This window comes from Barbatula barbatula (assembly GCF_947034865.1).
Source record: "Barbatula barbatula genome assembly, chromosome: 2".
NCBI classification, from domain to species: domain Eukaryota; kingdom Metazoa; phylum Chordata; class Actinopteri; order Cypriniformes; family Nemacheilidae; genus Barbatula; species Barbatula barbatula.
In genome coordinates this window covers 30,944,487-30,957,829 of record NC_136767.1, presented here as the reverse complement: position 1 = coordinate 30,957,829, position 13,343 = coordinate 30,944,487, and the positions used below count along the sequence as shown (strand labels likewise).

The window sequence follows — 13,343 nt, the reverse complement described above, 5'->3', positions numbered from 1 at the left end:
ATAGGTCTTTTGATCTCTTAAATAATTTGTCTCTTTCTTCGCTTTATCCTGCACAGTGTAGAAGTATATGCTCAACTGTCTCTGCTTTACCACATAAAACACATACGCCGTTTTAATGTTTTCTTTTTATAAAAAATGAACGATTTAATCCAGAGTGTCCTAAAAACAATGTCTTCTCTCCTCCTCTTGAAACATACTCTCCCTTCACCAACTTGTTTCTGAATATTATAGAGGTGTCTGCCCTTAGTTTCTCTATCCCACATGCCTGGCCATTTTTTATATATATGCTCTGTTATTCTTCCTTTCGGTTCTGCTTTACTAAGCGCTTCCACATTCTTTTGTTTCATTTATCCACTATTTCATTGCCTTGAACCCCCACATGTGCTGGTACCCAAAGGAACCTCAAAACTAGTCCCATTTATCCTATGATAATACTTTGTATATCAGTTATTGTCTTGTATTTGATTCTCCACTTTAAAGCCGACAGAGAATCTAAGCAAAGGTCAAAATACAGATTAGATATCAGACAGACTATAAATTCCTATATGCAGTTTTAATTAAATAAAATGATACACAGAATAATATACATACTAATAATATAAATATAAGTTAAACCTTTGGCATTTTTAAAGTTTTAAAATAAATATATAAAAAAAATGCAAAAAAATGGTGTAAAGACAAAAAATATGATGATGTTAAAATTTTTATTTACAACCTAAATACATTCGGTATTGGTTTGGTTTCCAGTAAATAACTATGAGTTCTTATATTAAGAAGATATGTTTGGTTAAGAAACGAAATAAGATATTAAGTATTATTTATTTATTTCAGTATAATATCGAGTGTAAAATGATACAATTTGGTGACAAAAATAATATTCTTTTGTCTTTAAATGAAATGTATTGTTCTTTATTCTTCTCTCTGTCTTGTTTCAAGCATAAACTTGCTATAATATATACATGTTTTAAAAACAAGACTTGATGTGTTAAGTCATCTTGCTTCTCAAGTAAATGCATCTTGATTTGAAAACATTTTAGATGTTTGCACGGCAAAACAAGACAAAAATACTATGTCAGAAATTAATGTTTTGCATGTGTGGACACAAACTTAGATGAAGTGTCAGTACAATTTCAAGATCAAAACAGTTTCAAAACAATGCAGAACAATACAGTCTCAATTATATTGTATTGTATTTGGTGTAATAGTAAAATGCGTTCATAGGAATTACCTCTAAAACTAAACTTGTAGATCCACAGCTACAAAACACAGCTTGAGGGTTGCCAAGTCTTTAAGGGTTGTCTTATATACATATATAATATATATATATATATATATACATATATATATATATATATATATATATAGAGAGAGAGAGAGAGAGAGAGAGAGAGAGAGAGAGAGATATGAAGAGTTTGGTTCCAAAATGAGATCACTTTTTCAAAAAAAAAATCCAGTTTTTGTATAGTGCAGTCCAATTACTGTAATATCAATGAAACTGCAGTTGGTTTATTTGATTTGAGCCATAATAACTAAGAAAAAACAGCTAACACAATAAAACACAATAAAAACATGATTTTGAGTAATCTCATTTTGGAACCAAACTCTTCATATAGGTTTAGAAGTTTTAGGTTTAGAAGTGGCATTGATTGGGCTAGTTTTGATGCACTATTTGGCTGGTTTTGTTATGCAGATCTGGCAACCCTGCTTAAAGGTTCCAATGACCCAAATACCCTGGGTGCCCGAGTTTTACACATCAGACCTGCTTTTAAAGGGACAGCTCACCCAAAAATAACATCATCTATTCACCCTCACGTCAATCTAAACCTGTATGACTTTCCTTCTTCTGAAGAACACAAAAGATATTTTGAAGAGTGTTGACAACAAACAACACAGAACTACATTGACTTCTGTTAAATGAACACAAAACCACTGAGAGAAACATTTCTCAAAATATCTTCTTGTGTGTTCAACCGAGGAAAGACTCACATACAGTTTAACAACCACATGAGGGAGAATAAATGATATGAGGACTATCCAGCAAGTGTCCGTCCTTCATGCAATTTGTTTTTTAGCTGATGTCATTATCTTCTCGCAAAGAAGAGACTTGAAAGTGTTTGGATGTTAAAGTGGCTCCTCTCTCTACCACCTGACCTGTAAAAGAAGAAGAGACACATTTTTGCCATTTCAACATTTTAAAAGGGTTCAAAGCAGACGTCACAAGCAAACAAAAGATTAAAGGATTAAAGCAATTAGCTTGAACTCTTAGCTTCTTATAGACAACATCAGACGAAGCTTCCTTCCTCATTAGGCTAGATTTACTTTGAGTAAAGCTCTGACAATTACAGACACCGAGTATGATAGAGGTAAAGAAGCAGAGCTGAGGGCCGGTGTGATGTTCAGACATCAGAAAACCAGGAGAAAGAGTCTCTTTCCCAACTTTAAACTAACATCCTCAGAGTCGACAGATGACGTCGTTCCATTTGCTAAAGAGTGCTCCCTGAAACAGTGGAGTTCCTTAAGTGAACTACAGAAGGACATTTATGACATTTTTGCAGACGACGACGGCGAGGAGGTGGTGAAACATTCTGAGCCGTCGTTGTGGTTCGCGTGGGCCAACAGGAACCGTGCGCTCAACCTGAACGTTGGAGGAAAGTCCTACCGCATCACCTACAAAATGGCAGAGAGGTACCCGCAGACTCGAATCGGCCTTCTGGCCACCTCCACGGACCTCAGCTCAAAGCTGGACCTCTGCGACGACTACGTGGTGAAGGACAACGAGTTTTTCTTCGACCGAGATCCGGACGTGTTCAACAGCATCTTCAACTTCTACAGGACGGGGGTGCTGTGGATCAAAGACGAGCTCTGTCCCCGAAACTTCCTGGAGGAGATCAACTACTGGGGCGTCCGGATGAAATACACGCAGCGCTGCTGCCGGATCCTGCTGGAGGAGAAACAGGAAGAGTTACGGGAGGAGCTCAAAGTTCAAGAGGAGCTGGAGGAGGAGGTGAAAATAGAGGAAAACGAGGAGGCCTTCCAGGGAATGTTCCTCGGGAAGAGACAAAGGGCGCTGTGGAACCTGATGGAGAACCCTTTCTCTTCAGTGCGAGCTAAACTCATGGCCTTGGCGTCGAGTGTGTTCGTGATTGTGTCCCTGGTAAACATGACTTTGAGCACGGTGGATGAGATGGAGAACGTGTCGTCCGTTAACCGCTTCAGCGGAAAGACGTACGGCGAGTTGGTAGAGACGTTGTGTATAACTGTCTTCACCGTGGAGTATCTGCTGCGTCTGGTGTCCACCCCTGACCTCAGATGCTTCGGTAAGAGCATGCTCAACGCCGTCGACCTCATTGCCATCCTGCCGCAGTTTTTGCAGTTTGTCATCGAGAGTTTCGAGACGGGCGGTTCTGCTAAACAAAACTCTGACATGGAGGCGGTTGGACAAGTCAGCAAAGTGGGACAAGTGCTGCGTGTCATGCGGCTCATGCGTATTTTCCGAATTCTGAAACTTGCGCGTCACTCCACGGGCATGAGAGCGTTTGGCTTCACATTGAGGCAGTGCTATCAACAGGTGGGATGTCTGTTTCTCTTCATCGCCATGGGAATCTCCACGTTCTCCGCTATGGTTTACAGTGTTGAGCATGACGTCCCTCACACCAAGTTCACTAGCATTCCTGTGTCATGGTGGTGGGCCTCTGTGAGTAAAAACACGACTTTATTTAGTATCATAATTGGATATGCGTGACATTGTGCATGTGTAAACAACAACTTGTGTTTGCAGGTCAGCATCTCTACTGTAGGCTACGGTGACATGTACCCCGAGACTCTTCTGGGACGAATATTTGCCTTCGGTTGCATTTCCTTCGGGATCATTTTGAACGGGCTTCCCATCTCGATTCTCTTCAATAAATTCTCGGATTACTACGCCAAACTGAAATCTCACGAGTACACGTCTATCATGAAGAACCGAGGGAAGGTGAACTTCTTTCAGAGAGCAAAGGAGAAATTTGACTGTGGCGGCATTATAGCCATTTCATAGTCAATAGTGACCTATAAACTCGGAAGTTGCAATGTTTTTGCCTCCGTATTTTAATGCATTTCCGGAATTTCTAAAGAGAAAAATGGTGGGCGGGGCTTTTGTCTTTCTCTGCGATTTCATTGGATGTATAAAACGGCTGTGGCATTCTGAAATGGAACTGGCAGCAGACTGACAGTTGAAGGGGAGGAGCTAACGGATGCTCCCCCCAATGCTTCTAACATACGTCATTTAAGATGCATAGTCATTACAGGAAGGAAGTCTATTTTCAGATATTAACTGAAGATTATGAGGGTACAATAACTTAAAAAGGAAAATGACCCACATTGATAAACTATTTACAATAAACGCTGCATTGTTTCATGAAAAAATAGGCATTGTCATTTTTTATTTCACTGGGACTTTAATGCCAAAAAACATGCAAGTTGCATGATTTGTATTGTTTTTTAAAAGCCTTGTCGAACAGTGCCAAACTTGTACGCAATAAGTTGTTATGGCTGTTTTACTGGTGTAAATAATTAAATCGAACTTCAGCAGTATTTGCAGTTCTGAACTACTGTGTTTTGTCTACACTCACATAAACCATGTGTCAATTAATAACACGCTATGTGTTATTCTTTTTAACACATTGGTGTCACATTTTGTGTTGATTTTGTATAAAATAAATAAAGGGTATAACACAAGTTGAGTTATAAGTAACACAAAATGTGTTGTCCCAGAAATAACACAGATGTGTTCATGTAAGAACACATCACAAAACGTGTTTTCCTTAACTGAACACAAAAGATAACTGTTCTTGGATTGTGGTTATTTAAGCACATTACATTGAATAATCTACACAATGGACTTTACCTTAACTAACCTCTTGTACTTGACCTCACTTACAAGTGCAAAAGCAGATTAATCTAATGTGGCTTTTCAAATAGCCACCATTCAAAATAGATCAGACTGCTTAGTCGAGTATTTCGTTCTCATGGGGCGACAGAGTTAATTTAATTCATAAAAAACTATCCCTGGAATAATATGGCATGTTAAAGTATTTAAATACTTCATGATATTTACACTGCAAAGCTATTAAAAGAATAAATGTGGTTGTACATAATCTTCTATACATACATTGTGCATTGCATTTTCATTTTACTGAACACATTTTTTATCGTGGGAAGAACAATGAAACATTTTACCTGATCTTCTCCCTGTTGAAGACCCTTTATAAAGTGGTTGCAGGAATAAATATTAATATAAAATGTTAATCAATGTTGACAGACATTAAATAATAAATTAAAAAGAAACAGATGATGAGAGAGAGAGAGAGAGAGAGAGAGAGAGAGACCATGCAAGAGAGAGAGATAGATAGATATGATTTTATCACAATTATAATTTCATATTTATGTACATAAAGTGGTGAACATTTTTATTTAAAAAATGAAAGGCATGTGGGATTGCATGGGTAAAATATGAGTAAATAGAAAATATTTTATAAATTACGTCTTTCAACGCATTCGAGCACAGTTTATTTTTACATTGAACAACACTTGAGACATTAATCATATATGCTTATAATAAAGTCTTATTTATAGAGTTCGGAGCGCCAGGCGGCGCAATGACCGCGATCACGCTCCTGATCGGCAGGTGGCGCTGTGCTCGAGAACGCGCTCTTAAACGTCACGCTGACGTCTTTCTCGTCGCTGACCTCTGCTGCGGTAACGAAATCAGGCGAAAATGGTTCCTCCAGTACAAGTATCACCTCTGATTAAGGTTAGACATTACAAACATATCATTTCAATATAAATGACCAATCACGTCCTATATTTTAATTTACTATCGTGTTTTAATCGAAAGTCGGAGCTGCGTGTGTCGCGTTGACTCTTGTTGTAAGGGGCACGTTACAACAAGCGCATCGATTCTTCTTCTCTGTTAATCAAACCAGAAGTGTTTTATGTGTTATGTTAAAAAATAACGATGTTTATTGTGTCTTTCAGACAGCCAGGTGGTCTGCGCTGCTGGTTGGGATCGTCTATGGAAAGCTACGATATGGTATGAAACTGTGGCAGGTGTTCAGATGTCATTGTTTCTATGGTTTTGAGATCTAGTAAATCACGTATATATATATGTGTTGGACAGAATTGTAATTCATTGCTGAGTGTCATGTCATGTTAAAAATGTTTCTGGACGGTCAAAGTCATTCTTGTTTGGCTGCTCGGAAACAAATGAGAGTCAAAAACCATGCTTTTATTATGTAAATTATGTATGTTTGCTGTATTATTTTGTTATTATGGCTCAAAACAAACCAACTGCAGTTTGAATTATACTAGTTGAAATGCACAATTTAAAAAATTAATCTAATTTTGGAAATAAACTCTTCAAATATTTATTAAATTTTATATATTTAATATCCTGTTAAGATCCACATTGCAGTTGTGTTGTAATGTTCATCGTAACTTTGTACTTTTTTGGGGTAAAGCATGAAGTTCAGTACTATGTCAAATATAATAATAAAACCTATTTCAGTCAGACTTCAGTGATCACAATAACATTTGCATAATGAATCTGTTTTTTATTTGTATTAAAAGACTCTTTACTTTCAGATCACCTGAAGCCAATCGCAGAGCAGGAGAGGACAATCGAAGAAGAGGAAAAGAAGGTCAGAGAGGAGAAGGAGCGTCTTGCTAAACTGGAGGCCGAAGGTTTGTTTCTCTTTATAGTTGAACTTGATCGATTTCAAATTGCTGTCAGAATTTGACTTGTAAGGATTCATTTAAATAGTTTTTAAATGATATACGCTCACGTAAGGTCATTTAATTTTACATGCGGTGGGTCCTCTCTTGAGGAATGAAGATCCCATTATAAGTTAAATGTTGCTCTGATTCTGCAGAGGATCAGTACAGTTTCAAGACCAATGTCATTTTAGACAAAAACTGACCGTACATTCAAAGAGTCATTCGTATTCTGTCTTTGAATAGATGAGTAATTATCTGCTTTTCTCTTCGTCTAACAGCTAATGAGGACACAATTCTGAAATGAGCTGCCTGGAAAGATGACTGTTTTGTTGCCATTGTGAAGATCTTTTTATCTCCCTGGATAAAGAGTGGCATTTGTACTTTGCTCTTTTTGGTTTCATGTTGCCTTTTTTGCACCTTATGCCGTTCCGCTCCATTTGATCATACCAGAGTAATACCTCCTTTTCTGAAATATTCCCTGAATGTGTTCAAATACAGTAGTCGACATTTGAAGTGGATCAAAAAAGTGAATTAAAGTTGGCCTAACACAAGAATGGGTATTGTTCTCGTCTTAGATGAACCTTTTTGATACACTTCAAATGTTGACCACTGTGTATGCGTGTGTTCAGCCTTTCTGACCCTAGAGTGTTCTTTAATCAGTGACGGCAATAAACTACATTAAAAGTCATTTGAAACACAAGCGCTTAGATATTTATTAATCTAGTACCTGGTTTTCTTTGACATGTCTAGGTTGGTTAATATCTGAAATGATGCCCTAAACCTATGGACTTAAATTTTCTGCATAAAAAAAATCTTATTGGCATCGGTAAAAAAACAAGTCAAGTTTATGAAATCATGGTGCACTTACAATAGAAAATACATTATACATATAACATCTATTCAATACATAGTGTAATAGGAAGGAATGTTGAAAGGCTAGTACAGATTGTTTAGTGTCATGCACTGAATCATCATTTATGTATTTCTTTTTCTTTCTCCAGTAAAAGATCAAATGTTAACATTTCAGCCTGGGATGTTTGTAAAATTTTGTTGATTTGACACCGAATGATGCTTTTACTATACAGTCAGTAATAGTATACGAGTATAAAAGTTGGTTTAATCAGTAAATTATAAACTACTAACAGGACTTTCCTGCATCAAGGCAGGTTCATTAAGACACTGTTATGTGTTCAGGATCTTGATAACTAGCCAAATCAATCTCAACAAGGAAACCGGTGCAAACCCACACAGCTGTGTTTTCATTGGTCACTTTACGAGACAATGAAAGAATGTATTCTGTGGTCGCAGAGAACATCTGTAATACTAGTGTTTCTCTGAATAGTTCTCTATGAGAGAATACTCCCCAGATCTGTCCCAGTAATCCACAGCCCTCACTCTATAGTATCCGCTGACATTCAGATCATCTGTGGAAAAACACACACGCGCATGAACATGTATAAGTGCCTAAAGCCATGACTTATTCAGAATCGAGCTAAATTCATACCTGGAGAATAAGCGAAATGGGTGAAGATAGTGTCTCTATGATTGATCCTCTTGAAAATACTCTTGTCTTTGGAAAACTCCACCTCGTACGTCTTTATACACCTGAATTATAAAACGCAGCTGGTTTTAGAAGCGCTCGGTGATAAGCAAGTGTGATGTAATAAAAGAGTTCGTACTTGGTACCGATGCAGTGATCCTTCCACACGATGAGAACTTGGCCTTTGGTGACAGCGATGAAACGAAGCCCGTTCACCTGTGAAGGGAATAAAACCAAAGCACACGAGGGCACTTCCTGTGGTATCATTGGTTGGCTGATAAATGTATTAATGAATATGTTTGAGATCGTTCTACTGAAGAACATCGTTGAAAATTTAAATACAATGAATGTGCCAAAGATGACACCAACAGGTCATTTCACTCTCTCTTTAAGACTCAGAAGTAGCACAAAACCTAACTTGCCATTATTAAAACGGAGTCAGAAGTGACAAGTGTGGAAAGAGAACCGGAAAAGATGATGATGCTTGTGATTTGGACACTAAACAATGTCTTTTATCACCTTAAACAACATGTACATGTGTTCATTTCATAAAAAGAAATAAAAATATTGACATGTAAACACATACACATTTAAATATGGAGATGGATAGTTGAAAGACTAATACATTTTGTCCTACGGTGTGATGGCAAGCATTAAGAAAAAAATAACAAGGAAGATCAATTATGCTATTGTATATGATAAATATAAATAATATTAAACATGTAATAATAACTGTTTGTTTTCAAAATTTTGCTGTCACACCATAGGACACATGTCCGATTTATTCGTCAACGAGCCAACTTGGATCAATATTGAGAAAACAAAATTAAGTACATTGTCAACTTAATACGGTCACTGACCTGGTCAGGTTGTTCTTTAGATTTGGCACACACATGTACTAGCAGCAAAGATGGAACAGCGAGACCCGTCTTTAGTGTCAGAGATCCATCAGGATGAACTGGCAGCGGTCCGGCTGTTTGTGGATCCTGCGGCATTTAAATATGGACATTATTCCCTCTGTATTGAGTATGATTCCCTGTGCGTGTGTGTGCGTGAGTTGAACCTCTTGATTCCGCAGTTGTGTAAACTGTTGTGTAGTGGGGTAGTCGGGGCGTCCCATGCTGTCCCACAGCTTAAATGGGTTTGTCACATTATTATCCATATAGTGTGTCACATACATCAGACCTAAAAAACACACAGGACATAAATAAATCAACAAGCGTTTGACTACAGACAACGGAATATATCTGATCATACAGTGTGTGTTTACTGACCCGTGTGTTTTGGGATTCCGGTGAGACGCAGAGTGATGATGTCAGTGGTGTTGGAGGTCTGGTTGTCTTTGCTGTTATACAGCATGATTGTGGTCTGCCAGCTGTCGGCTGTGTATGACACCTGAGGAAGGTGAACGCTGGCCAACACACCCACTGATGTATTCATTTCAGAGCTGTCAATCAAAACCTCTGCCTGCACCTGAGTCTCACCTGAAACACAAACTCCCATCAGTACTGGTGTGATCAATGCAAATCATGTTTTCTATTATTCGGCAGGATTAAACCTGATCCAGAATAAAAGTTTGTTTACATAATAAATGTCTGTGTACTCTGCATATACATTTTTGAATATATAGGAAATATTTGCATGTATTACCAATCATTTAAATTATACATAAATGTTAAAACATTTTTTATATTTAATATTTTTCTTAAATAAATGCATGTATGTGTTTTTATGAATACAAAATATGTATGCACAGTACACAGACATATATTATGTTAACACAAACTTTTATTCTGAATGGGATTTATCAGGGATTTTCTTACTAAAGGTTATGCCATTTTTTTATCGTGTTTTGCCAACCTCACCTCGGGACAATATTCTGTTTACATCTGCTTACATTCTGTTTACCAAAATAATAATTGTTTATTTAAATGAATACCATCAAAACATGTCTGGTAATTGAAATCCAATCAAATACAAGCCTAAACATTATTTGCATTAGCAATCAATTAAAAAAGTTGAATTGGAGGCACTTAAACTATTAACTGAAAACAAATAAAAAATAAACTTGTTTCAATATTTTTATACAAAAAAGTTACATAGCATAATAAAAGACAATTAACTAATGGACAAAATTCCATAACAAAATTGCTAAAAATTCATCTAAAATTAACATGAAAACCAAAAACATTAAATAAAACCTCATTCAAAATATAAAAAATACAATAAAAAGAACTAAATTATAATAGCTAATTATAAATAACAAATTTTAATAACTAATCATAAATCTTATCTATATGAATCTTTGTTTTATTACATTAATTATGTACACAGTCTAAGAAAAACTGACCAGGCCTATCCTGTGTTTACTTGTGACCAACAAACAAACTGAACTGAAACAGAAGAACGGATGGTTAATCACACCAAACCAACAAGATCACCTCACCCAACAACGCTAACAGCCCCATCACAGTCAGGACTGGTTTCCGTAGTAACTGCACGTGGGGCGGGTTGGTGTTGTTGATCTGGAATCGGGCAGTCAGGGTGCGTTGGGTAAACGGGTGCGGGTGGTAACTGAGGAAAGCATTGTCGTTGCTGAGCAGCGTGTAGTTGACTGTATTGTTTTGGTCAGCGATGAGCAGGTTCTGATGCTGCGAGATGACCTGATGGCAGAACAGAGATCAGACAAAGACTTTAGTATTACCAAATCTATCCGACCAGCGAAATTCTCAAGCAATTGTAAGTACCAGAATGCTGTATATTCACACGTGTACATCTTGGTTTTTTATGTAACATAGCACTCTCTCTCTACCTCAACTACCATGGCTGCATAGGTAACGTCTGCTCTCCAGACGAGCGCTTTATTCCAGCCAACCAGCGGATCTGCCTCGTCGTTGTAGACGGGCGCAGAGCGTAACCGTGGAAACCGCTGCTGGATTTCCTGCACTGTAGCAACTTCCTCTTGCAGGATGGGTAACGTGCTTCCCCCGCCCTATAAACAATATAGCATATAAGGTGGTGGGATTGATGACATCATCCAAAAAGGAAAGCTGTCTTCAAGAGGCACAAATGAAAATGTTGTGTCTTGACCCTATAAGAAGGCTTGACAACAGCATTTTGATGACAACACAGATCTTTAAAGCCTACGCCAAAACTGAAGGATGACAAAAGATGATTAGGAGCCATAACAGAAACCTTTTTGTGCAGCGCGATGTAGTCGAGCCGTACTCCGGTCTCTCCCGTAAAGTAGTTTGTGCCGTTGTAACAGTGCTGTATCATTTCCCAGCAGTACGGTGAGCGGGGGGGAGAATGACACGAGTCTCCTGGACCCCCGAACTTCAACAGTGGACTCGCTGCACGAAGCCCCTCAGAGCAGGCGTCATAATAGTTGAGAAAACCTGGAGGAGGAAACAGACAAATTTACTTTCAGCGCAATGAGACGTTCTTGTTTTGACCAAACCACAACACAGATCAAGTTTAGGAATCCAAAATAAAAAACAAAAACATGGCAAACGGCTAGAAATCAATTTAGGAGCAAATCATGTAAAGCAACAGCTCACACAAACATGATGACACACAAGCTGTCGTTATTTACTCTTATACAGTGTTATTTTATAAAACTGATTTTATTTTGTGAGCGGGTGGAACAAAACACCATTTATGTTGTAAATTATGTGTTCTATACAATGGTAATATAACACAAGAAACATTTCACTAAAATGATACCTTGTAGTGACACGGAGATGTTGTCAAAGTCGTGGTTATTTGGCTCGTTCCACGTCTCAAAGTTCCACTGAGAAACCGAGCCGAGGCCGTACTTCACTGCTCACATACAAAACCCCAGTCACGACTCGTTGTCGCTTAGTCATAACTGCGAAGTCGCGGCAAATCCAATCTCTCATACTCACGCGTGTATCGTTTAGCAATCAAATACACCAAATTCCTCCATTCTGTGACTTGTCTTTTATCTTCAAAGTTGCTGAAGGTGTTAGAAACGCTTCCCATCAGTTCAAAGCCTTCACAAAAGCCAAGACGCGTCTTTAACACAATATCAAGGTAAAGCGGTGCAGATAAAGTCTGTTTGTCACATACAGACTACAGTATCATACCTGGCTGAAGTCCATTCTGCCAGAGAAGATCCATCAAGTGGTCTAAGTGAGTGAAGTTATAATGATATTCTCCCCTTGACACTCTTATTGGAAAACAGAGAAAACCTTTTAGTACTACAGTAGACCACAGCCATACGGTCTATTTCAGGGGTCCTCAAACGTTTCCATTCCAGGACCCACCTGGACAGGTGTGGTCTTAAAGCGTGGGGGGAAATACACCGTTGTTTTATGTTCCTTGTTTAACCCTTGTTGTCGCTAGTAATAAAATGGACTAAACCCTTTTGTGTGTGTTATTTACTGTAACTCAGCCAGTTTGAAAGCCCTATGAGAAGAGTGATGTTCTGATCTTACTGCGCAGACACCAGCTCCAGCATCCAGTGTATGCGCACCTGCTGGATTCCTCTGTGTGGCACAGAGCCGATGAGAGCCAGATTCATCTGCTGATCTTTACTCAGATCATACAGGTGTGCATCAGCGTGAGGCTGCGGAGGACTGAAAAACAAGCGTAACCACGGTTTTTAGACATATGCGCGATATCACCGCAGCGTGCAAATATCACGGTACGCGATATAACCGCACCAGAATCCGGTGCTTCTCCAGAAGTGCCTCAGGTGTCCCAGTGGCGTGTCGGCCCTCACCTGAACTTCCACAGACGAACACGAGATCACAGGCACGAGAGTTAGAAGCACCGTCCACATGGACGAGCTCTGTTTACATCTGTGCATGGTGCTGACGTCACCTGTACACGCTCGATAACACGTGTGAATCATTTATTAGACATGTTATGTAAAGGTATGAGTTCGCTTAAAGTAAAAGCACATTCGCCTGAATGTTGCGACATGCTTGTTGCTTCAGAAGATTAAAAAAAGTCTCCTGTTGACGCGCGCTGACGTCATCGACTCGCGACCGCTGTTGTGTCGCAGACAGATGTCGTAACAAAG

The 13,343-nt window shown here is 38.5% G+C and overlaps 2 protein-coding genes across 4 annotated transcripts; one reads left to right on the top strand and one right to left on the bottom strand.

Annotated features, from left to right (window-relative positions):
* Window positions 1–2,323: 2,323 nt before the first annotated feature.
* On the top strand, window positions 2,324–4,577 carry kcnv2b (potassium channel, subfamily V, member 2b). The gene is made up of 2 exons (XM_079476466.1): window positions 2,324–3,694; window positions 3,779–4,577. Exons 1-2 carry the CDS (start codon window positions 2,393–2,395, stop codon window positions 4,034–4,036), a joined length of 1,560 nt encoding a protein of 519 aa, XP_079332592.1. The 5' UTR covers window positions 2,324–2,392; the 3' UTR covers window positions 4,037–4,577.
* Window positions 4,578–7,444: 2,867 nt separating this feature from the next.
* On the bottom strand, window positions 7,445–13,327 carry idua (alpha-L-iduronidase). Of its 3 annotated transcripts, none has more exons than XM_079479745.1 (14): window positions 12,982–13,327; window positions 12,754–12,894; window positions 12,403–12,485; window positions 12,202–12,309; window positions 12,020–12,115; window positions 11,489–11,691; window positions 11,106–11,285; window positions 10,740–10,956; window positions 9,568–9,777; window positions 9,357–9,478; window positions 9,154–9,279; window positions 8,433–8,509; window positions 8,258–8,358; window positions 7,445–8,177 (listed from the first exon to the last, which is right to left on the bottom strand). In XM_079479745.1, exons 1-14 carry the CDS (start codon window positions 13,170–13,172, stop codon window positions 8,077–8,079), a joined length of 1,956 nt encoding a protein of 651 aa, XP_079335871.1. In that variant the 5' UTR covers window positions 13,173–13,327; the 3' UTR covers window positions 7,445–8,076. The 3 variants fall into 3 exon arrangements, with proteins under 3 accessions (XP_079335871.1, XP_079335872.1, XP_079335873.1); XM_079479746.1 differs by having other exon boundaries at window positions 12,583–12,894; window positions 12,982–13,238; XM_079479747.1 differs by having other exon boundaries at window positions 12,792–12,894; window positions 12,982–13,238.
* Window positions 13,328–13,343: the final 16 nt, after the last annotated feature.

Excerpts from the sequence above, each read along its gene's own strand:
- idua (XM_079479745.1), bottom strand. The coding sequence starts at position 13,172 with ATGATTCACACGTGTTATCGAGCGTGTACAGGTGACGTCAGCACCATG. Across the intron at positions 8,359-8,432 it reads GATCACTGCATCGGTACCAA|GTGTATAAAGACGTACGAGG; the intron begins GTACGAACTCTT and ends TTTATAATTCAG. Across the intron at positions 8,178-8,257 it reads CCATTTCGCTTATTCTCCAG|ATGATCTGAATGTCAGCGGA; the intron begins GTATGAATTTAG and ends GTTTTTCCACAG.
- kcnv2b (XM_079476466.1), top strand. The coding sequence starts at position 2,393 with ATGTTCAGACATCAGAAAACCAGGAGAAAGAGTCTCTTTCCCAACTTT. Across the intron at positions 3,695-3,778 it reads TGTCATGGTGGTGGGCCTCT|GTCAGCATCTCTACTGTAGG; the intron begins GTGAGTAAAAAC and ends TTGTGTTTGCAG.